Below are 23,153 nucleotides of genomic sequence, written 5' to 3'. Positions count from 1 at the left end.
ATAACTGCCCTTAGTATGTGAAAAAGAATTACTGTGGTGCCCCCCTCAGTCCCCCTTCTGTCCCACTCCTGTGCCCCCCTCAGTCCCCCTTCTGTCCCGCTCCTGTCCCACTCCTGTGCCCCCCTCAGTCCCCCTTCTGTCCTGCTCCTGTCCCACTCCTGTCCTGCTCCTGTGCCCCCCTCAGCCCCCCTTCTGTCCTGCTCCTGTCCCACTCCTGTCCTGCTCCTGTGCCCCCCTCAGTCCCGCTCCTGTCCCACTCCTGTCCCACTCCTGTGCCCCCCTCAGTCCCCCTTCTGTCCTGCTCCTGTCCCACTCCTGTCCTGCTCCTGTGCCCCCCTCAGTCCCGCTCCTGTCCCACTCCTGTCCCACTCCTGTCCCGCTCCTGTGCCCCCCTCAGTCCCGCTCCTGTCCCACTCCTGTCCCGCTCCTGTCCCGCTCTAGTGCCACTCCTGTCCCCCTCCTGTCTCACTCCTGTTACGCTCCTGTCCCCCTCCTGTCCCGCTCCTGTCCACCTCCTGTCCCGCTCCTGTCCTGCTCCTGTTCCGCTCCTGTCCCGCTCCTGTCCTGCTCCTGTCCTGCTCGTGTCCTGCTCCTGTCCCCCTCCTATCCCGATCCTGTCCCACTCCTATCCCCCTCCTGTCCCAATCCTGTCCCGCTCCTGTCCCGATCCTATCCCGATCCTTTCCCACCCCTGTCCCGCTCCTGTGCCACTCCTGTCCCGCTCCTGTGTCACTCCTGTCCCGCTCCTGTGCCACTCCTGTCCTGCTCCCGTCCCGCTCCTGTCCCGCTCCTGTCACCCTCCTGTCACCCTCCTGTCCCGGTCAGAGCACTTTGCTGCTGCTGCTCTGGTGCTGAAAGTCAGGCATGCTCCACACCCTCTGGCTCCGGTCCACGCCCCTCTCCACATCCTGGGACACGGTTTTGAGGTTATTCAGGCCCGCTCCCTGCTGGTCTCCTTCTGCTGCGGAGGTGAGCCCCACAGTGCTGCCGAAGGGGTTGATCCTGAGGCGGGACCTGAAGTTGACCAGGGACACAGAGCGCTTGTGGCTGCTCCACTGCTGGGTCAGCCTCTGGGCCTCCTGCTCCTCTCTCACCTGCTCCAGAGTCTGCAGCAACACGGAGCGGAACAGTTCTGACACCTCCTGCACCTCCGGCTCATGGGCCTGCACGGCCTCCCGGAACCTGCGCACAAGCACTTCGGATTTACAATACTGTTATTGTTCCGTACATGTTAACTTACGTGTCAACTGTGAAAACTAAACTCTTGAGTCTTGATTTATCATCCAGTTAGCTAAGAGTCATTTCAATGATAAATCCTAAACAATTGAGCCAAAAGCCTGTAAACTATTACCCTGCAAAATATAGTGCCTCACAGAAAACATGTACTTGCACCTTCTCTCATGCATATACACGTGTCCACTTCCAAATGTGCAGTTATTGTCTACCAAGCATATCTTTATTCAACTACAAAACATTTTCATATGAATAATTCCTGACTTGGCCCATTTCTATCCCCTCTCACCCTCCTTCTCCAAATTCTACTGTAACTCTTCTTCAGACTGCTGATTACACTAACCTCTAGCTGAAGTGCTCATGGCTACAGGGTAAGACAAGCAGCAACAGATGGACATGTGTGCAAGAGGAGAATCTGGTCTGACCGTACAGAAAACAGGACTGCAGTAGGGTGTAGGTGTAGTAGTGAAATGTGTAAGAAAGATATGAAATGTATTGAAATATTGATCAAATTATGTTCCACTGGCTCTTACTTGAGAATGACCAGTCCGCAGTGCGAGGGGGGCACGCGTGAGCACATGTCCTCCAGCCCCAGCCTCTCCCCTGTGCTGAGGCTGTGGGTGCTCCGGGGGGCGCTCACGAGCCAGCTGTAGTCCGCCCCTGAGCGCAGACGCTGGAAGTGGCTCTCCCTCTCCCGGTGCATCCGCTCAGCCTCTTTGCACTGCCAGGCCAGCTCCAGCATCAGAGTGTCACACACCACCTCTGAGGGGGCTCTGCAGGGGCCCCTGTATGGCTCCTCGGCCCCCCATGACAACCACCACCACATGGCCCTGTAGGAGGACACAGCATTGAGGCTTTATTTGACAGGGCAGCTGTAAGTGTGACATTTTTTTTTTAAATTGTGTCCAGGAGCAGAACCCACAACCTCAAGGTGGTAATAACAACATGTGCAACACCTGAAACCACTACACCACCGGTGAGCACTGCTAAAGACTGGTCCCTGTGAGCAGCAGTGTCCAAGGCCACAGAGAAAGAGAACATGAGGCCTTCAGCTCTCAGCACAAGGACAGTTTTATTGCATGTTTCTGAGGCTGCACTTACTCTGCTTTCAGTCTTTATATTTATCAATTTGATATTTTTGCTAACGGAAATTAATTTAATCCAAATACTTATTACAAAGGGGGCGAAGAGGCTGGATCCAAGCCCCAGATAAAACTTTGGGTACATTTCTTTATTGCCTTCAGCTAACTAATAATCAGTAAACCCAATAATTAGATCTGATTAGAATAGTAACAGATAATTATCACATTTTTGGTTTCCTTGTAAATATAACCATTGTGGTTCCTTTTCGACCAGATTATACCAGACCAAAGTCAACAGTCAACATTATATTTACCACAGTCTCAAATGCTCTATATACATGTAAGTAATGTGATAACAGAGGGAAAAAAGCTCAATGAGAGAAACTCTACTTTACAATAGAGAGTACCTGCAGAGTACCTGCAGAGAACCTGCAGAGTACCAGCAGAGTACCTGTAGAGAACCTGCAGAGTGCTTGTAGAGAACCTGCAGAGTGCCTGTAGAGAACCTGCAGAGTGCCTGCAGAGTACAAAACACAACACAAAGAGAAAAAGAATATCAACATTTTAAAAAATGTCAATAAAACAAAACATTTATAAAAACACACAAAATATGGAATACAATCATTTAAAACAAGAGCATTTGCACTGTGGATAGTCTTTAACAAGTTCTTTGAGTTCATGTTTTGATTAACTTCATTTAAAAAGACTTTGGGCAATGTTTTGCCCCTGAGGTAGCATTAACCTTTTCCATGGGGCGGGGCCATGGTGCTATGTTGTTCCCTTCCCGACCTTAAAGCTGAGGTGAAGAGGTTGAATTATTTTATTATTATCACCATAATAATGTCTTTCATTATTATGGTGATAATGAAAGACATTCTCACCATATATGGACAATATACAGAGCAATAGCATTGTTTGATTTTCTGTTTTTCAATTTGTTTCCAAAATTACAGCCCTTTAACAACGTTTTCCTAACTCTGTGTTAATATGATGAGACTCTGAGATAAGAATGTGATGTGATGGATGAATACCTGATCAGATGTTCAGTAAACATGTCAAATAATCAGGAAACAACCCAATGAGAGCTTTATAGATAAACAAAATGCAGAGCTGTTCTCTTGCATCCAATGACTTCCCTCATACTTTAGAATATAATTCACAGTGATGAGTTCTGTCTCCTTCTCCCGTAATGAACCTTAGAGCTGAACCTTAGAGCTGAACCTTAGAGCTGAACCTTAGAGCTGAACCTTAGAGCTGAACCTAGAGCTGAACCTTAGAACTGAACCTTAGAACTGAACCTAGAGCTGAACCTTAGAGCTGAACCTCAGCGCTGAACCTTAGAACTGAACCTTAGAACTGAACCTTAGAGCTGAACCTCAGCGCTGAACCTTAGAACTGAACCTTAGAGCTGAACCTAGAGCTGAACCTAGAGCTGAACCTAGAGCTGAATATTAGAGCTGAACCTAGAGCTGAACCTAGAGCTGAACCTTAGAGCTGAACCTCAGCGCTGAACCTTAGAGCTGAACCTTAGAGCTGAACCTAGAGCTGAACCTAGAGCTGAATATTAGAACTGAACCTAGAGCTGAACCTAGAGCTGAACCTTAGAGCTGAACCTAGAGCTGAACCTGAGCTGAACCTTAGAGCTGAACCTAGAGCTGAACCTAGAGCTGAATATTAGAGCTGAACCTCAGCGCTGAACCTTAGAGCTGAACCTTAGAGCTGAACCTAGAGCTGAACCTAGAGCTGAATATTAGAACTGAACCTAGAGCTGAACCTAGAGCTGAATATTAGAACTGAACCTAGAGCTGAACCTAGAGCTGAATATTAGAACTGAACCTAGAGCTGAACCTTAGAGCTGAACCTTAGAGCTGAACCTAGAGCTGAATATTAGAGCTGAACCTAGAGCTGAACCTTAGAGCTGAACCTCAGCGCTGAACCTAGAGCTGAACCTAGAGCTGAACCTAGAGCTGAACCTAGAGCTGAACCTAGAGCTGAACCTTAGAACTGAACCTAGAGCTGAATCTTAGAGCTAAATGAGTTCAGAGGTTTTAAGACTGTTGTTGTAGAATACATATATATAATGTCATCATAATCCAGAGCTGATAGAAATGTTGCCTGGACCAACTGTTTTTTACAATAATCCGGAAAACACTTTTTTTATTTCTAAAGAAGAATGAATCTGTCTTTAAGATTATTTGTTGAAAGAGAGTTTATCATTGATCCAGATGTATTGTTCAATCATAATTACCATCAAGCGTAAGAATAGATCAATGTTTTGTGTCACTAGAGTGTATTTTGGCACATTTGGTTTTACTTCAATTCATTAATAGTGTGATTCACTTGTGCAGCAGAAGGCACTCTAGCATATAGATTACATCATCTGCAAGTGGATGCTACTATGTTTTAGATTATGACCAATGAGTTTATATAAATTGTAAAATGGAGTGGTCCAAAAATGGACCCCTGAGGGACCCTTTGTTAAGATGAGAAAATCCAGATAGAAATCAGCCGAAACAGCTCCAGCTCTATTTGGGAGGTAATCTGCAAACCACATGTTTTGCATTTGTATCGGACCGAAGAGCAATTGTTACATTTTTTATTATCATTTTAATCTAATCATTCCATTACAGGGGTTTTGTGTCCCAGATACACATTGTCCAATTGGATGTTAATATTGAAGATAATTTGAAGTGCTTTATATTCAGTTCAACATTTCTGAAGAATCAGTCCCAAATCACATAATGATAACGCCACAGTTTCTCCAGCAACTAGTAAGTTTACCCTACGACTAGCTGACCCCGCCCAGGGCGTACCCTGCCCAGGACCCTGCCTGCCCAGGGCGTCCGCCCAGGGCGTACCCTGCCCAGGACCCTGCCCGCCCAGGGCATACCCTGCCCAGGGCGTACCCCGCCCGCAGCTCAAGTCACCGGGAAATGGGGAAATTTCGGTGTTGCAATGCAAGTAGATGCAGGAGTAAAAGAACAGATAACTTATAGGAAGCTTTAAAAAACACTCTTAATAGAAAAACTATTTTAAACAAAACTCTTAAAGACAAAACCTCTCATATTCTTAATAAGGAATAGAAATTAAAAAAAATTACAAATCAAAAAATCTAAATCAAATTAAAAATTAAAAATTAAACAAATTTAATTTTAAATTTTAAATTTTAAATTTTAAAATAAAAATAAACTATAATAATAATAATAATAATAGTGGAAAAAGTAAACACTCTTATTTACAGCAGTAAATGTATATTTTTATTCAAACACATTGAAAACAAATACTGCAAAATTCAGCAACTGAAAATTTGAATAAAACTATTAAAAATAAAGACTGAGCAATTCACCTTCAATTAAAATTCTAAATCTGATCATAATAATTCACCATAACCCCTAATCCTCCATAGAATATTTCTTGACATTTTGGAGAGGACCACGGATCAACAAGCCGCCTCTTCCCATCCCTCCCTCCATCTCTAAGGTAACATAAACAGCCGTTAACAACATTGCGCCTCATCTTGTACTAAATTATGGCTTTTCTGCATACATTTACATTGATTAGCTTCAGCTACAGCTTTAATCTTACTCCAGCTGCACAACCCTTGGTCCAACAGTGGAATCTACTGAACCAGGGGGATCTGGGCCTTTTATTTCCACACAGTAGCAGCAGTTTGAATCCCTCATATGTGCCTGCTCTTGTCCCACTGCGTAATCAGTCAAAGTGGAGATGTAGTGCCACTGGCTGCTTATTGTGATTGTGTTTTCTCTGTACTTAAGCATTACAATAACCTACATTTTCAACAACCCAGGTCTAAAGCAAGGATTAAGGTGGACAGATAAAAATAAAGAAAAACAGGTTCTTATGAGCATCGTATTAGCTATTTTAGAGAGGCTGTCAACCTTTGCCATCTCTGACCACCACTCACGCCCACACAACAGTAAACACTATTGTCACTGTGGCACCTGGTCGTCAACAGTAACCATAGTGATAACAGGACTATAGTAGCAATAAGAATAGAGTCATAAATAACATTTCTATTTTGTTTATTTATTGACCTTTATCTAACCTGATCTCAACTTGAACTAAACCCTAATTAAAATAAATATATGAAAACAGGTGGGACAGAGGATGGATTATGGCCTGAGCTGGAGATTAGAGAGAGGAGAGTTAGCTGCGTGTGGGCCTGAGCATTATTTTAGATTTACATCCTGTTGTGCTGTAATTTATTTGGGTGTATTAGAATATGCTACATCTATGAAATGTTGAAAATAAGACCATGTTTAGTGCACTAAATAACTAAAATGAAATCTCTCAGGTCTGTAGAAAAGGATTTAATTGTAGTCATCTGAAACAGAACATTTTGACTCTCATCCAAGAGCCATTATCAATCTGTGGGACGCAAATTAGACATCAGAGATCAAAACTACATAGTCTCCATAATCTCCATTGTTATCCCTTTTCTCACATTTTTGCTCCTCTGTCACTTTTCAGCATCAATTTAATCAATTCAAATCAGTCTCACAGCCTGTGAAAACAAACGTTGGCCTTCTACAACTTTTTGACTCACAACTGAATCAACGCCACATTCAACAGCCTAAATTACCATAAACAAAAGCCTTAATAATCCTTCCCCAAACATTAAGATACTTTTCTCACCTGTTCAACTTTTCCGGGCTCAAACTCGGCGCTGCAACGGGAAAAGCGCACGCTCCTCTCCGCGTCTCCCACTGGACGTGTCGGGGCCTCTGCTGTGCTCCGGGGGCCCTCTCTCCGTGTCTCTCCTCAGCGGCGGACCTGCCTGCGCTTGTTGTCGGGAGGAGGGGCTCTCCGGTGGGACTCCCGTGGACCGTGTGTGCTCCGGTGCCTGCGTAAAGAAGGGGAAAACAAAACGAGCTGATGTAGGCGCGCGATTAGTCCCGTTGCCATGGAGACGCCGGATAAGCCTGTTGGTTCACAATAATCCGCTACAGGTGAAGAGGCAGATGAGAGCGAGAGAAAGAGAAAGAGAGAGAGAGAGAGAAAGAGAGAGGAAAAGAGAAAGAGAGAGAGAGGGGAAGAGAGAGGAAGAGAGAAAGATAGAGGAAGAGAGAAAGAGAGAAAGAGAGAGGAAGAGAGAAAGAGAGAGGAAGAGAGAGAGGAAGAGGAAGAGAGGAAGAGAGAGGGAGAGAAAGGAAGAGAGAGAGAGAGGGAGAGAGAGAGGGAGAGAGAGAGGAAGAGAGGGAGAGAGAAAGAAAGAGAGAGAAAGAGAGAGGAAGAGAGAAAGAGAGAGGAAGAGAGGAAGAGAGAGAGGAAGAGAGAGGAAGAAAGAGGAAGAGAGAGAGAGAAAGAAAGAGAGAGAAAGAGAGAGGAAGAAAGAGGAAGAGAGGAAGAGAGAGGGAGAGAAAGGAAGAGAGAGAGAGAGGGAGAGAGAGGGAGAGAGAGAGGAAGAGAGGGAGAGAGAGATTTGAAAGAAAAAGGTGAGAAGAATAGTTGATGAGTAGAACCCACACACTGATGATGATGATGATGATGATGATGATGATGATGATGATGATGATGATGATGATGATGATAATGATGCGGAGGAGGAGGAGGAGGAGGAGGAGGAGGAGGAGGAGGAGGGAAGGGTGGACAAAGGGAGGAAAGAAAAGAAAGAGTGAATGAATGGATGGAGGAAAGGATGTGCGGATGCAGATTTGTGTGCGCTGGAGGAGGGAAAAGCACATGAGTCACAGCTGCTTCAGGCACATGGCATTGTAGAAGTGAACCCCGGACTGACCCCAGATCAGAGAGGGAGGGAGGAGGGAGGAGGGGGGAGGGAGAGAGGAAGAGAGAAGAAGAGGAAGAGAGAGAAAGAGAGAGGGAGGGAGGAGGGGGAGAGGAAGAGAGAAGAAGAGGAAGAGAGAGAAAGAGAGAGAGAGAGAGAGAGAGAGAGAGAGAGGGAGAGAAGGAGGAGATAAATACAGGGGTTTATGGGTGACACAAATTAGACACCTATTTATTGATTTATTGATATATTTACTGACTGAATATTAATTAATACCGGCAACAAAAACCTTTCCAAACATGAGTTTCCGTCTGTTTCAATGAAGTATTTTCAAACTAAAGCGACACAATCAACATTTCTTGATTTTGATTCTCAGGTTCAATACTCTTTACCAATTTCAATACAACAGCCCTAAATAAACATTCAAGCTTTAGAACGGCAAATAACGTGGACCATGAGCTAATTCTTCAGCCAAGTACTACAGGAGTGAGGACCCTCTGCTCCTGGCGGTAAAGAATGTGTCAGATGCCCTTTCATGACTTAATCAAATCTAGTTATGGCCCTTATCAACGTCAGACATGTGTAGGATGTAATGACACAACCTCTCCACAAGGGGGTAGTAAAAGACTGCGTTCAAAGTTCTCTATGGACATTTCTGGTATGGTACAGTGCATGAAACATAAATGTTCAAGTCATTTAATAAACTTTTGTCCCTTGTAGACTTACTCAAATTTCATTCGATAAGAAAATCTGAAATAAATAATAATAAAATAATAATAATAATAACTTTTATTTATATAGCGCTTTTCAGTGACCCAAAGACGCTGAACATATATTAAAAAAAAGGGGGGGTATTTACAGACAGGGGGGGACAGCACGTACAATACACATTAATATACAGATAAAATGAACAAGACAGAAGAGGTAGAGAGAAAAAGATGGGGATGTAACAGGGGGTAGAAGAGTAGGCAGTGGGGTAGAGGAGGCTAGGGGTAGGGGAGTAAGGGGTAGGGGTAAGCTTCAAATGACTAGGCCTTCTTTAAAAGTAAAATAGCAATGGGGTTAAACTGGTTCTTATAAAGTAGATGTTTCCAGGGTCCTTGTTTGTAGTGTTGTCCTGATGGGAGAAGCTGGGGTCAGGGGTCAGTGGCGGAGGAGTCATGGGTCAGTGGGTCAGCGAGGGACAGTGATGGTTCGGGCTTTCCTGTCAGTGGCTTGACTGTGAAGTTGTATCTAAGGCTTCGTTCACATTGCAGGTCAATTCCATTTTTGCCCATATGTGACCTGTATCCGATTTTTTCAGGATCATGTGAACAGCACATCTCAAATCTGACCCAGACCACTTTCGTATGTGGAAAAAAATCCAGTTTGTATCCACACTTTTCGAATGTGACTTCAATCTGGATGCTCATGTCCCCAGATCCGATCTGAACATCATCAATAGACAACATTCCCATCAGAAAAATCGGATACAATACATAATATGGGCCAAAAAAATGGCAGTTGTAATTGCCCTGCCATGTTTTTACTGCTATTTTGTGTGATTGCTTGATGATACTGGAGCTTTTACTTTTACGTTAATGTTAATCGGGAGATGATGTTGTAGGAGATGAAGTTGTAGGAGATGATGTTGTAGGAGATGAAGTTGTAGGAGATGATGTTGTAGGAGATGATGTTGTAGAAGATGATGTTGTAGAAGATGATGTTGTAGGAGATGATGTTGTAGGAGATGATGTTGTAGGAGATGATGTGATGATGTTGTAGAAGATGATGTTGTAGGAGATGATGTTGTAGAAGATGATGTTGTAGGAGATGATGTTGTAGGAGATGATGTTGTAGGAAATGATGTTGTAGGAGATGATGTTGTAGGAGATGATGTTGTAGAAGATGATGTGATGATGTTGTAGGAGATGAAGTTGTAGGAGATGATGTTGTAGGAGATGATGTTGTAGGAGATGATGTTGTAGGAGATGATGTGATGATGTTGTAGGAGATGATGTTGTAGAAGATGATGTTGTAGGAGATGATGTTGTAGGAGATGATGTTGTAGGAGATGATGTTGTAGGAGATGAAGTTGTAGGAGATGATGTTGTAGGAGATGATGTTGTAGAAGATGATGTTGTAGGAGATGATGTTGTAGATGTAGGAGATGATGTTGTAGGAGATGAAGTTGTAGGAGATGATGTTGTAGGAGATGACGTTGTAGAAGATGATGTTGTAGAAGATGATGTTGTAGAGGATGATGTTGTAGAAGATGATGTTGTAGAAGATGTAGGAGATGTTGTAGAAATGTCCCGACTGCCCCTAACAGCTCCTCCACTTCCTCAGTTGGAACAGGCTTTGCCAAGTCAAATGCAACTGACTCACAGGGGGTAAGTATTTGTACAGGGTTAGTACGACACTTGCACATGGTGATATTATTGGTTTGGACAGAGAATAAAATGGGTGATAAGACACAGCCCTGAGGTATGACCACTTCCTTTAACCACCACATGCTGAGAGGAAGTCATTGAACCACAGGATGATTGGTGAGTTGAACTTCAGCTTCATCAGATGGTTACCAAGAGTGAGTGGGTGTACATTGTTGAAAGCTGAGGAAAAAACTCATGGAAGGTCACAGATGCATCGTGCGTTTCTCTCTACCATGTTGCTGAGCTCTTCCTCCACCTGTCTCGTGGGTGGTGCGGCTAAAATGTCTGTAAAAAACAAGACATTTCCCGGTATGTTTACACTATTTTCCGGGAGAGTGTGACGTCTAGAACAGGTATAATGAGCATCAGCTCCAGTGGTTAAAGTATGCTCCATTGTAGATCTTCAGCGCTCAACATCCAACACCAACGATTCAAAAAGACACGTTACTTAGTTTGGAAATGTGTCCGTGTAGAGCAAAAATGCACTTTCTCAGATTGTGAAATGGGCTGGCAGGCTGATCGGACGGCCACAACAAAGTATGGAGTCTACATATACCAGCCAAAGCTCCAGTATGATGCGGGACCTGATTCAGGACCAGAGCCACCCCCTGAATACTCTGTTCCAGGACCTGCCGTCGGGGCAAAGACTGGTCGTGCCAAAATGCAGGATCAAAAGATATAGAGACAGTTTCATCCCAGCAGCTATTGTCCTCTTCAACAAACTCACTCGGCACAATATTTAAATGTATCAATCCATTATGTCTGTGTTTCTTATATTGTGTGCATGTATGTTTGATGTCTCTTAATCATTGCAAACCAATTTACCCAAGGGTACGAATACAGACACCTAAAATAACAACCCAATTACCCAGCCCATTCCTCTCCTTGACGTCCCTCAGGCTTCCAAAATTCATGAACATAGCACAATATTTGACAGATTTATAAAATAAAAAGCAGGCGGACATACATGTGACTATTTCTGTAGTTATCGATATTATATATATATTTCATGAATAGTTCTGTTACATTTATCTAAAACATTTTAAGAATCACTTTAACTTTGTGGTGTCTGCTCCGCAGTTGGGCGCAACAGCTGAGCGTGGATGCTTCATTATTATTTTTTTACTATTTGAATATGAGGCAATTTTTTATAAACTTAAGACCATTTTGGTTCCTGTGGAACGCAGAATACGTATGTGGAGTCACAATAGTTCCAGCTATGCCCCTGAGCTCTCTGTGTCTGTTTGAACTGTGGCTTGGAGCGAGCCATATATGCGAGTGCATATTTCAAACTTGCCACAGCGAGAGAGAATAGCGACTTGGCGAGTTTTGAAATGATAAAAAACAAAAGCCTTCTATTGGCTGTTTAGTTGCAAAAGGAACAATAGAGTTGCTGCACAAATAGTCTACATTATGCGATTTAATCCAAACTGCATTATCAAGCTGATGCCCTGGAGTACTTGATGCCTTACTTAATACTACTCTCATTGTGAAGTATACAACTAAATGTATAGTAGAGGTGTGTGAGTTCCTCTGCCGTGTGTTCCTGGGTTCTCAGTACTTCGTGGGTGTGTTTGGGGATGGGTTCTTCACATGACTCTGAATTTTACAATAAACAACTAAGTGCTCCACCTTCTGAGCAAACAGCTCCCGCACAGAAGTTGAGAGAAAACACACTCAAGATGTCCTTGCATCCTCCTCTATACCTGCAGAGTTAAACTGAGAGCAGCTCTACATGAACTTGAATTATGAGGCTAGTTTCAGTCAAATGTATTCTGTGACACAAATGTGTATTTGCCCTTTTATGACATTTTTAGATTTTGCAAAAGTGTCTTTCTGTACTTTCCGGGTAATCCCCCTTGTTATCCCCCTTATTTTTTATTTTTATCTTTTTATTTTATTTATCTTTTTAATTTTTATTCTATTTACCTTTTTAATTTTTATTTTTTTATCTATTCCCTATTAAGAATATGAGAGGTTCTGTCCATCGGAGTATTGTTTATAAGAGTTTTTTTCTATTAAGAGTGTTATCTGTTCCTCTGTATCTACTACAAAACAACAACCAGACTATAATATGTATAATATTATAGATAATGAAGCTCAGGACTTTGACAAGAAAAGCACACAGATCAAAAGTTCTATTTAAAATTTTCCACACTTTGACTTTAAATTGAAAGTGACATGAATGCCATTCTCCATTAGTGCTCAGAGCAGGTTGATTCACGTGATGTTAGAACATTATAAACGGTCCTTACAATTTATACTTATATACAGAGTTGGGGGTAAAAGTACTCGAGTAAGTTAGCTGGTAACGTGTTTTCGTGTTGGTTAGGTCTCATATAAAGGATTATCTTATCTTATCTTATCTTATATCCTCACCGCACCAGAGCTCGGCGTGTTGTGCACATGCTCACAACGCAACTAGTGACTGGGAGTCTTGTCCTCACACCAAAGAGAAATAAACAAAACTTCTCCTTTATAACCACTATTTTGTGGGGTGAGCCTGATTTAAAAACACAACAGTGCTAAAACAAGAAAGATCTGTTGTTAATCCAATAATGTTGTTTTAGAGATGTTTTTCATTGCTTGAGGACAGGCCTATGTGTGCTTATTGTATGACATTGTATTGTGGTAATCTTTCAACATAAAAGATAAATAAAGCTCAGACAAACACAATTTTGCTTTACTTTGCTTGTTTGTTTGATATTTTAATGACTATGTTACTGTGTTCAGCAACACAAAGTGATTGTGGATAAACGATATAGGTTATACAATAATAAGTACTCTAACACATTACATTTATAAAACAGTAGCGCAGTAACGTAATGTGTTAGTTTTCCAGGGCAATGTAACAAGTTACTTTTAAAAGTAATGCTACACAACACTGCTTTTATATCGTATTTATACACACTGGGGGAGTGCTTACCTGTCAATTCTGCAGTTACCATGGTAACACACAATTCACACATTAGCAAACATAGCCTAAAACGTTTTTAGTTGGGATGGAAAACTAAGAAAAATGCTAAATAGATTCAAACACATTTGAACACATTTTCAGAGTTCAATGTAGGGTTCATGGTCCTGATAAGGTGTTTGATTTTCAACAAAAAAGGTGAGTGTGACTAATGGAAAAACAACTAGTGACTTTGATGAAAGTCAACAAAGGACTTGTTTAACCGCATAGACCAGCTCACCAGTTCTAGTTTCAACTAAGTCTGGGCTTCATGGTCAGAATTACCGTGGTTAAAACAAAGCTCAAATTAGAGTCGAACTTGAGAACAGAACTTCAGACTTTTTCAGCTTTTATCTTCTGATCCATCTGAAAACAAATAAATAATGCAACTTATTCATCCACAGAATAAAAATGTTTCGGACAAACCCGAAAGAAGAAGGGTGTTGTAAGAGGAGGTAAATTTGGCAATGTTCATCATAGTTCAAAATAAGGTAGAGAACCTTTAAAGTGATTGATACTGATTTGGATATTGCATTTGTGTGTGATTACTGTGAACAGGACTGGACCAAGCACACGTTCCTGAAGGTCGCTGGATTGGGTGTGAGTCCTACTAAGATTATAGAGAAAAGTACCAGTGTGACCGGATCGTTCCTGCATTGTGGATTAATTGAGTGGCCACGAGACACGGTTTTATCCGTTTATTCTAGTAAACAGAAACACAAAAATAAAGTCAAACGTGCCACGAGGCAACTCCAGCCCAAACTAAAAGGGATATAACACAATTAAATCAACACACAACATACAAAACATGAAGGACGACCCGAGGGATGACTGACCTCTTCCCGCACGGAGATAACAAAAGGGAAGAGGAAGTCACGTCCATCACATTTATAGGGGGAATATAAGGGAACACACGAAGAAGAAGGGGGCTGGAGGACACTGACAGCACAATAAAACAAATACCAGGCATGTTGAACATAATATAAAACAAAAATAATAAAGATTTTGTGTGATTATACAATAGTATATGAACTGGTTACACCAGTCCAACAAATAGTTCTGTGTCACTCTGTGCTTCTTCTTCTTGTAGGACCATACCCCCGCAGGAAGGACCATAACGGGCCATTGCCATGTGCTTTGGACCATGTGCTTTGGACCATGTGCTTTGGACCAAAGGTGGTCACAAGTGCTGGGTACACTTCTCTGGCGGGTTGGTGCGAGCTTGCTTAGAGTCTTCCATCTCAGCCACCTTATGTTGGAGTTCAGTGAATGTGTCCCTGCACCTTCGGGTTGGGGATCTGTTTGCAGATGATGTTGTCCTGATGGCTTCAACAAAGCACATGCTGGAACAGTTTGCAGCTGAGCGTAAATCAGCTGGGATGAAAATCAGCACCTCCAAATCCCACACCATGGTTCTCGACTGGAAAAAGTTAGCTTACCCTCTCCAGAATAGTGGGGAGTCCCTGTCCCAAGTGGAGGAATTCATCTCGGGGACTTATTCACGAGTTAGGGAAGGATGGACAGGGAGATTGACAGGCGGATCGGTGCGTATCTGTTGAAACAGGAGCTTAGTCGAAAGGCAAAGCTCTCGGGAATGACCAAAAGAACAAGATATAGGATACAAGTAGTGGAAATGTGATTCCTCCGCTGGGTGGACACTTGAGGACCCCTTTGGATCCACCCGAAAGTAACAAATATTGTTTTTGTTGTTGTTTTTTCAGTATCGATGCCAGTTCAAATGAGAAGCTTTGTCTTCATCCACCAAACTCCTCTTTTGCTCCTGCGGCTATGGGCGTATCCTGTCCTCTGACCCATGTTGGACTAGAGCCAAAGAAAAACTCAAATGTCAGCTATGTGTGGTAGATTACTGATCATGTGACATGCTCACATGTCTTTCCTCTGCATCAGTCACACAGGGCTTTGAGAACATGAGACATGAAGTAAGAGTTATGCAACAGAAAGGGCGAGAATCGGGAACTTCTCACACTGTCACCATTCTCTCATTAAAACAGACTTTACTCAGCTCTTTTGCACACCAGAAATCTGATCATTATTTAAGTTATCCAATCGTTGAAATGTAATGCCAACATCTCATTTGAGTAATTTGATTGTGTGAGTGTTCACATGTGTTCGCATGTGCAGGTTGAAAGAGAAAGTGTTAAAGATTGAAAGAGTTCAAATTAAGAAGCCACGAATTAACTGACACATGTCGCCAGGTGTCTTTGACGTACCAAACATCCAATTTACTTACTGGGTTATCTGATTTTTACAAGCCATTTCCCTTTCCAGAGCATAAATCACTATCCCATGGTACACATCATTTCCACCCATGAAGCTCTTTGTGTTTTTAGCATCTGTACACTGACTAAAACTGTGATAATGTTCAATTGCAAATGAAGTGCCTGTAAATAGGCTTAGCGCTCTCTGAAGAGTTAAAGAGTTATCATGGCAAATACTCTAGTGTACCATTTAAGATCACTTACTCATCTTTCTATGTCCCTTATGTGTAAATGTGGAAGATTTATTGTTAACTGAAATATAAATTGATCCCCCGTTCATATTTCTCCTCCCAAAAATGAAAATTATATAGAAAAAAAACACAGGACACCTAATCACGTTATTTGACATTCAATAACTCCAAATAAGCGATAAACCCATATTCAGCAAGTGCAGCAAATGACTCTTGACTTATCTTTTTGAATGGTTGGATATGGGTCTGCTGGAAACAGTGGAGGAGGAGATCATCAAGTCAGAATTATAACAGCTTTTCAGAAGGAAAGAACCTTATAAAAAATAATTTCCCCTTCAGCATGAATCAAAATGAAAACAAAAATGATTCTAAATAAACTGTCTTATCTTTTATTGAGTGGAGAGTGGCAGTTCTGTATGTGGTGTGGAGTCCTTATCACACAGGTTTATGGACTGCTGTTCCACTGCCAAGATTACACATGTCTTTGAATCCAATAACAGGGACAATGTAGGGGCATCAATGTCATATGAGATCATTTTTAGTTCAAACAAATGTAAGTATATATGAGGTCAAATCACTGCCTATATTCAAATGAGAATCCCTCCAAAGTTGGAATATATCCTGACAATCTGTTTACTAAAGGCATGGATCCCCCACACCCAGCATAAAAAGTAAGAAAAAAGCATAGTCACGCATACATATACATGTGTAAAGCGCTTTCTTGCTTTCTGTACAAATTGTGCTCCACTTTATTATTTATTTTATTATTTATTAAAGTAACAGGTGTTCAGAAGTGAACGGTGAGAGGATCAAACTGTTCTTGTGGCAAGACGCTCTGATCCGAATTGACCGTCGACAGATTTCATTGGTTGTCTCGTAAGGGCCAGTGCCGTTTGTGAGGCAGGGCGCCAAGTGCGGCATGTTGCCACCCTAAATAGCACCTAATTTCGGTGTGGTCCAGCTGACAGTAGGCGGTTGCAAGGTTGTCATTTCCCCAGCTGGAATACTCCATGAAGCTGATACAGGGTCAGCCCTATGTTCCCCGAGACCTGGGTTAGGGTTAGGATTTGGGTTAGAGTTATATGCTGCTATATTCTATGCTGTAAAACCATACGTGTATGTCCCGGAGCATCTGCTCTGCTAGAATTCTGCTCGAAGACGGACACGACCAATGCTTCATCTGCCTAGGTCGGCCATTCCAGAAAAGACTCCTGTCAGGCGTGCATCTCACTCACCAGAAAGTAGAGAGAGCGCTGCTGTGGCTTCATGGGGCCAATCTACCCCCGAGCACCCTAGTCAGGAGCCAGAGGTGCCGGGTCCCAAGTCGGCCCCCGAACCAGTCAGTGCTCTCCAGAGGGAGGACAGGGCGGACTATGATGAGGAAACTGTCTCCCTATTCTCTACCGATGCTTACCGCTCGATCTGGAGCTGTTTGCCACTGCATCGGAGCGGATGGAGATCCCCGTCCCGCCTTAACCTACGGCACCGGTTGAGGATTTCACCTTGGTGGGTGCAGCACATGGGGGGCCAGGCGTCACCAGACAGTGCTTTGCCCACAAATGGAGCCCATCTTCGGCAATGTCACACATGATTGGGACAAACCCCTCACTGCCAGGCACCTGGCGATAGGGTATCGTCCATACTGCTCCATCCAGGACTGGACCTGGGACTTTGGGGTGCCGCCCTTCGAGAATAAGGTCAGGCGCTTGTACCGTCCTCCTCCATTAAGCCCAGTAGGCAGCTCTTCCCTCTGAGCGGGATAGACAGACCATGCCAATCCGCAACAGATGCTATGCTGACGTTACCTGACCAGCAAGTCCCTCGTACATTATGTTCAAATGCGGAAGGGTTTGGATTCGGACCATTGGGGGGGTGTCAAAAAAACTCTCCAGCATTAACCAATCCAACCACCGCTGCTAATTTGTGTCACGTGTCTCTCAAATGCGGAAGACTTTGTGTCACGTGTCTCTCAAATGCAGAAGACGTCTCTCAAATATTTTCGGAACATTCAGAACAAAATATATAACTTCATTTACCTTAGATTTACAGAGTTTAGTCCGTCGCTTGTTGACTCAGCAGAAGTTGGCAACGTTTCTAAGTCTGTGTTATTTTCATTCTTTCCTCGTAATCCACCATGTTTGTTTAGACACAAACGGAAAATGCGTTTGTCTGATTGGTCAATCACTCCCTTTGGAAATTTGAGTGACTGGGTTGGATCCCAGACCCTCACGGTTTTGTAAAGTAGTCCGTCAAAACGTTGGGAATGCTGACGTGACTCAGGTTGTCGTGCTAGCTAGCAACATGGCTTTCATTTAGGATCGCTGAACTAGGCTCTCAACGCCGGGTCAGAGCTGGATGGTGAGGACTTCGAACGAGCATGTATCCCTGCGGCGGCTCTCTTCCACATGGCATAGGGATTTGCCATATATGAAGGGAGATCCATGGGTGCCGCTCAGGTCGGTGCACGTCACTCTGGCCAGGACATTCCAATCTGAAAGACCAGGAGAAGCGCCAACTTTTGGATCTGCTTGTCTCTTTTTGGCCATGACATGTGTGATAAAATGTAAATATATGATTATATTTGTGTGTTAAAAGTTATCTGCATCATTAGCCTGGGGGGAGGGAAAGGCATGTATTTCTAATAACATGTTGTTGTAGAAACAGCCGTGAGGAATGTTCCTCCCATCCTGGGGACCAGATGGGTAGAACATTCACCAAGGTTTTTATCTCTAAAGATAATACCAAAGAGTCGTAAAAGACAAGTGCCTTGATGTGAAGCTGACCAATGAGAAATGTGACCCGCCTCCTTTTTATGTGTGATTTTAATAAAATGACTTGTAAGAGGGAGGAACGCTGAGAGTGATTTTGGAAAGTCGTTCAGGTTGCTTACAACATCTTGACTCGGCTAAGCCTTCCTCTCCCTTGCAAGCCACACAAAAGACTGACGTTTCTGTGTCGTTTAATATTCTAAGTTGAATTATGTTCTCTGACTGTTAAGTAATAGCATTGATTCATGTGTAATTTCTTGACAACATGCAGGCACTTGTGGACCAGCTGGACACAGTGCCCAAAACCTTGGCTCAGCTGACTCCACACCTCCAGCCTCAGTCCAATACCCACCATATGTCTCGCCCTCCTGCTCGGAGTGTTGGGCGAGGGCAACATCATGTCATTCATCTGAAGGGCCCTTCGGAGTAGACTTCCCCTCGGGCACCCCCTTCATGGCAACTCCAGTTGGTTCTGGATGGGCTTTTGAACCCTTGGAGCCGACTATTTGTCTTTCAAGCCTGCCAAACTCCTGGTGGAGGATGTGTGTGCATTGTCGATGCCCCCAGCATGCTTGTCCTTTGGTGCCAACAATGGCCTTGTGGAGCTGTGGCGCAACCCGGCATTCTTGCCTAAGATTGTGACTTCAGCCTACAGGTTTAGGGTCATCAGTATCAGGCCCTTTTTCCCAGCCCCTCATGATTCAGTGATAGATGCTCAGTGCCACCTATTGTGCCGAGGGCGCTGCTCACTTCTCAGCGTCTGGCTCACTGGATATATCAGGCGGTGTGTAGGGCATACGAGGCCTGCAGCCCCGCGGGCCCATTCAACGCGAGGTATGGCGGCCTCCACAGCCCTGCTACGTGGTGTTTCAGTGGAGAATGTTTGCCTGGCTGATTCTTGGTCATCCTCCTCTACGTTTGTCCAGTCATATCTCTTGGATGTTACAGCAGGTTCAGTCGCTCACTCCGTGCTGGGCTCGGGGTGCTTAACATTTTTTATTTTAATTTTCTACGGGTGTGTCAGTGCTCTCGGGAGAGCACCTTTACACATCCTCATTTCTTTGTTCAGGCGTAGAACAGGCGCTTGTACTTTGCTGTGTATCGTGTTTATATGCACACTCATTCGGGTGCCCTTGGTAGGAGCGACCTGCATGCATGCGTTTTTATGATTGGACTTTGGCGTCTATTGTTGCTTGGGCATGCTCCAATCATTTTATGCCAGGCCAGATGGGAGTACAGTTTTCAATTTGGCCTTCGCATAGGTTGTTAGCCAATAGCGAAGCCCGTAGAGGACGTAGCACATAAGACATAGAAATCTAAGTTAACGAATGTAACTATAATTCTATGAGTATGTGCACAGCCCTCTTCCTTAGGCCCATCTTGCCTAACCTCCTGTTCTAAACAGAGGCATGAATAGATTTATGGGGATTTCTTTTCTTTTTTTGTCCTCAGGGCCAAGAAGTGGACAAGCCAACAGCGAAGCCCGTAGAGGGCTACGCACATACTCAAAGAACTAAAATCACATTAGGTAATTTACATTATTGCCCAAATTAGGTTTCAAAGGAAGCATGCTTGAACCTATGCAATATCTCAGTGTGTTTAAAAGTCCTGAAACTTTCCTATGTTTTTAAGAATGAAAGTAGACTTTATTTCATTTTTTTTAAACCACGGGAACTGAACTGAATATGAAAATAGTTGTTCAAGGGAAGGGGGTTTGGACGCATACAAGGTGAATAAACAAAAAGTAACTAAGAACAAAACAACCAGATTAATAAAATAAAAAAGGAGACAAACAAACAAGTAAACTCAATCATAAGAAAACATTAAGGGCCGAATTTTGCCCCCAGTCGTAGCGTTAGCGTTACCTAACTTAGGTGGGGTGAAGAGAATTGAGTGGTGCGGTGCATTCTGTGAAAGTCCAGAATTGAAACTAATCAACTTCAAAACACTGGAGTCGTGTTACTATCCCTATACGGACGAGATAATCATAATAAAATAACCTTCATGGGCATAAATAACACAAATTATAAGTCAAATTTATGTAAATTTTTCTCCCAATCACATAAATGATTGTCGTTATGCACTCAGCTCTTTGCTGGACACCTTCACTCTCAGGCTTCGGACACTTGCTACAGATCATTTTCCGCTAGGCCCCACCAGGCTTTGGACCTGATTTAGACTTGTTTTAGTGTTGGTTAAGTCTCAGTTTAGTCTTGGTTTAGTCTTGTTAAGTTTGGGCACCCCAGGGGTGAAAAGGAGGTCTCTACATTGCACAAAACAAATTATATGAGGAATTATATGAAGAAACAACGCTTCGAGGCTGTATTTCAATGGCTGTATTTCCAGGGGCCATGTCAAGCCTCTCTACACCGGCGTTAAGGTCGGTAAGGTAGCAAAAGAGCCCTCTGGAAAAGACTCCGAGGTCAAATACAGCCCTATAAGTTTTATAGATGAAGTCCAACGACTGTTCAAATGGTGTGCAATCTTGTCAGCCATTGTAACAAACTTTTTGCAAACTGCAACGGAAGCTACAGTTTGAAGAGAACGCTAAGAAATTCAGCCCTGGGGTAAGCGGCGTCTTTACGTAGGTGCAGGTGCTTATTTAAATGACATACGCAAAGCACGTAGTCATCAGTTATGCTAGGAACGTTGTGAGTTTGATTGACGAGCCTATGGCCAATAGATAACAAGGTAGCCTCATTTTCTATCGGGGAAGGTTTTATTGACCCCACCACATCCACACTTTATTTATTTTTTACATATATATTGACTACTAAAAACGAAAATCCTTCATACAGCCTTTAACAGTGTTCTTCAGTTCAGGTCTGATATGTAAAGAAAGAGCAGCAAATAATGAGCAGTATATAAGTCATATTATTGTTGATAATGGTAATGATAAAGGCAAACAGTAATAAAAATGACAAGTTAATGTGTTTAGTTTTTAATAAATTAATAGTCAATTTGTGCCGTGAGGGTCACTGGTCGATCAAGAGGTTGAGGTCGGTTGATTTGGACCCTATTACAGTTCAGAAGTGTGCATATCCTTGGACACATGCCCTGGTCCTGTAGTCTTTGCAAACTAGTGTGACATTTTATGGGGCCCTATTTCTGAAAATGTGCAAAACGTGGAACATTGTTGGTTCTACAGAATGAGGAAGGGGACAGGCTTTCTGAAAGATCTGAGCCACATGCTTTTGAATAGAGGTAGGGGTGACCAGGACCATTGAGCTAGCAAGGGATTATGTTCATGAGTAACTACGTTTATGCCGAACATAATATCAACTTTTGGTAAACTTCCCATTGTCATAGGACAATGAGCTGGACACATTGTGTTGCACGTTATAGGTGTCAAAATGTTGTCAAAATTCAAATTTTCAACGAAATAAGAATACCATTAATAGTAATTTTACAATGATGCCATATAACCACCATTATTATTCATAATTAGTTGCACATAATAAACAGAGTAGAGAGAGTAGAGTAGTGAGAGAGTGGAGACATAGAGTCTATACAGTGCACACAACAAGGAATCTGTTCTACTTCAGTATCTTATGTTACATTAAGATTACATTAAGATTGGAGATTAAAGTGGTCAGGAGAAGGTTTCCACGTATTTGTAAAGTCTTGTTTTTATGGTAAAGGGCAGAAGTTTTGATAATGAAAACTGACTAGGTTTTCTGGGTGTTTTTTAATGATGAGGTGTTTACAGGTCCAATTTAGGAGTATAGTTTTATATTTTTTTATTTTTTTGTCAATTGTTAACAATGTCCATACAGGAGATTCATGCTTAGGTATGGTAAGCAATTTAACTGAAGTTGTTAAAGCAAACAGAGGGAATGGAATAAAGTGATTCTGCAGCCCAGAATATAAGATAGATTGAATATTAGATCATGAGCGTAAACCGCTACTGCCCCTGTTGCTCCTGCTGCTCCTGCTCTGGCTGTCCTGTCTCTGTCTTGTTGGTTCTACTGTCTCGGTGTCACATGAGGAGGACAGTGGTTATCTGGAGCTGGACTCTGTTCCCTCACAGTGGACAAAGTCTCACATACTGTAAGGTCAGAGCAATTAAAGAGTGACACATTAACAAGACTTGTCCACAGTGTGAGGACAGCTCTGCCAAATGTCAAATATAGTATATATATAACTATTTGTTTATCTGATCAATTGTAAAAACAGTTGCAATTGTGTAAATTTATTTTCCAAATGATGCATCACAAAAGGTAATCAAAGTTCTGGCATTCTTCAATATACAATGTATCCGGAAAGTATGTACATTTCCCACATTTTGTTATGTTACAGCTTTATTCCAAAATAATTAAAATTCATTATTTGCCTCAAAATTCTATAAACAATGCCCCATAATGACAAGGTGAAAGAAAGTTGCTTGAATTATTTGCAAATGTATTAAGAATAAAAAGAACAAAAAAAGCACATTGACATCCTTTGCTCAACACTTTGTTGAAGCACCTTTGGCACTAATTACAGCCTCA

At 42.7% G+C, this 23,153-nt stretch overlaps 1 protein-coding gene across 2 annotated transcripts; it reads right to left on the bottom strand.

The window, feature by feature from the left end:
- Window positions 1-401: 401 nt before the first annotated feature.
- On the bottom strand, window positions 402-7,049 carry rd3 (retinal degeneration 3, GUCY2D regulator). Of its 2 annotated transcripts, XM_072454822.1 has the most exons (4): window positions 6,972-7,049; window positions 1,767-2,063; window positions 826-1,182; window positions 402-594 (listed from the first exon to the last, which is right to left on the bottom strand). In XM_072454822.1, the coding sequence occupies exons 2-4, from the start codon at window positions 2,057-2,059 to the stop codon at window positions 438-440; spliced, it is 807 nt and encodes a 268-aa protein (XP_072310923.1). In that variant the 5' UTR covers window positions 2,060-2,063; window positions 6,972-7,049; the 3' UTR covers window positions 402-437. The 2 variants fall into 2 exon arrangements, with proteins under 2 accessions (XP_072310923.1, XP_072311007.1); XM_072454906.1 differs by having other exon boundaries at window positions 402-1,182.
- Between the last annotated feature and the right edge of the window lie 16,104 nt (window positions 7,050-23,153).

The sequence above is a fragment of the Eucyclogobius newberryi genome, unplaced genomic scaffold (genome assembly GCF_026437365.1).
Source record: "Eucyclogobius newberryi isolate DKJ021-1_F unplaced genomic scaffold, fEucNew1.0.hap1 SCAF_1, whole genome shotgun sequence".
NCBI classification, from domain to species: Eukaryota; Metazoa; Chordata; class Actinopteri; order Gobiiformes; family Gobiidae; genus Eucyclogobius; species Eucyclogobius newberryi.
The sequence above is the reverse complement of the archived record's forward strand: the minus strand, read 5'-3'. Positions and strand labels throughout refer to the sequence as shown.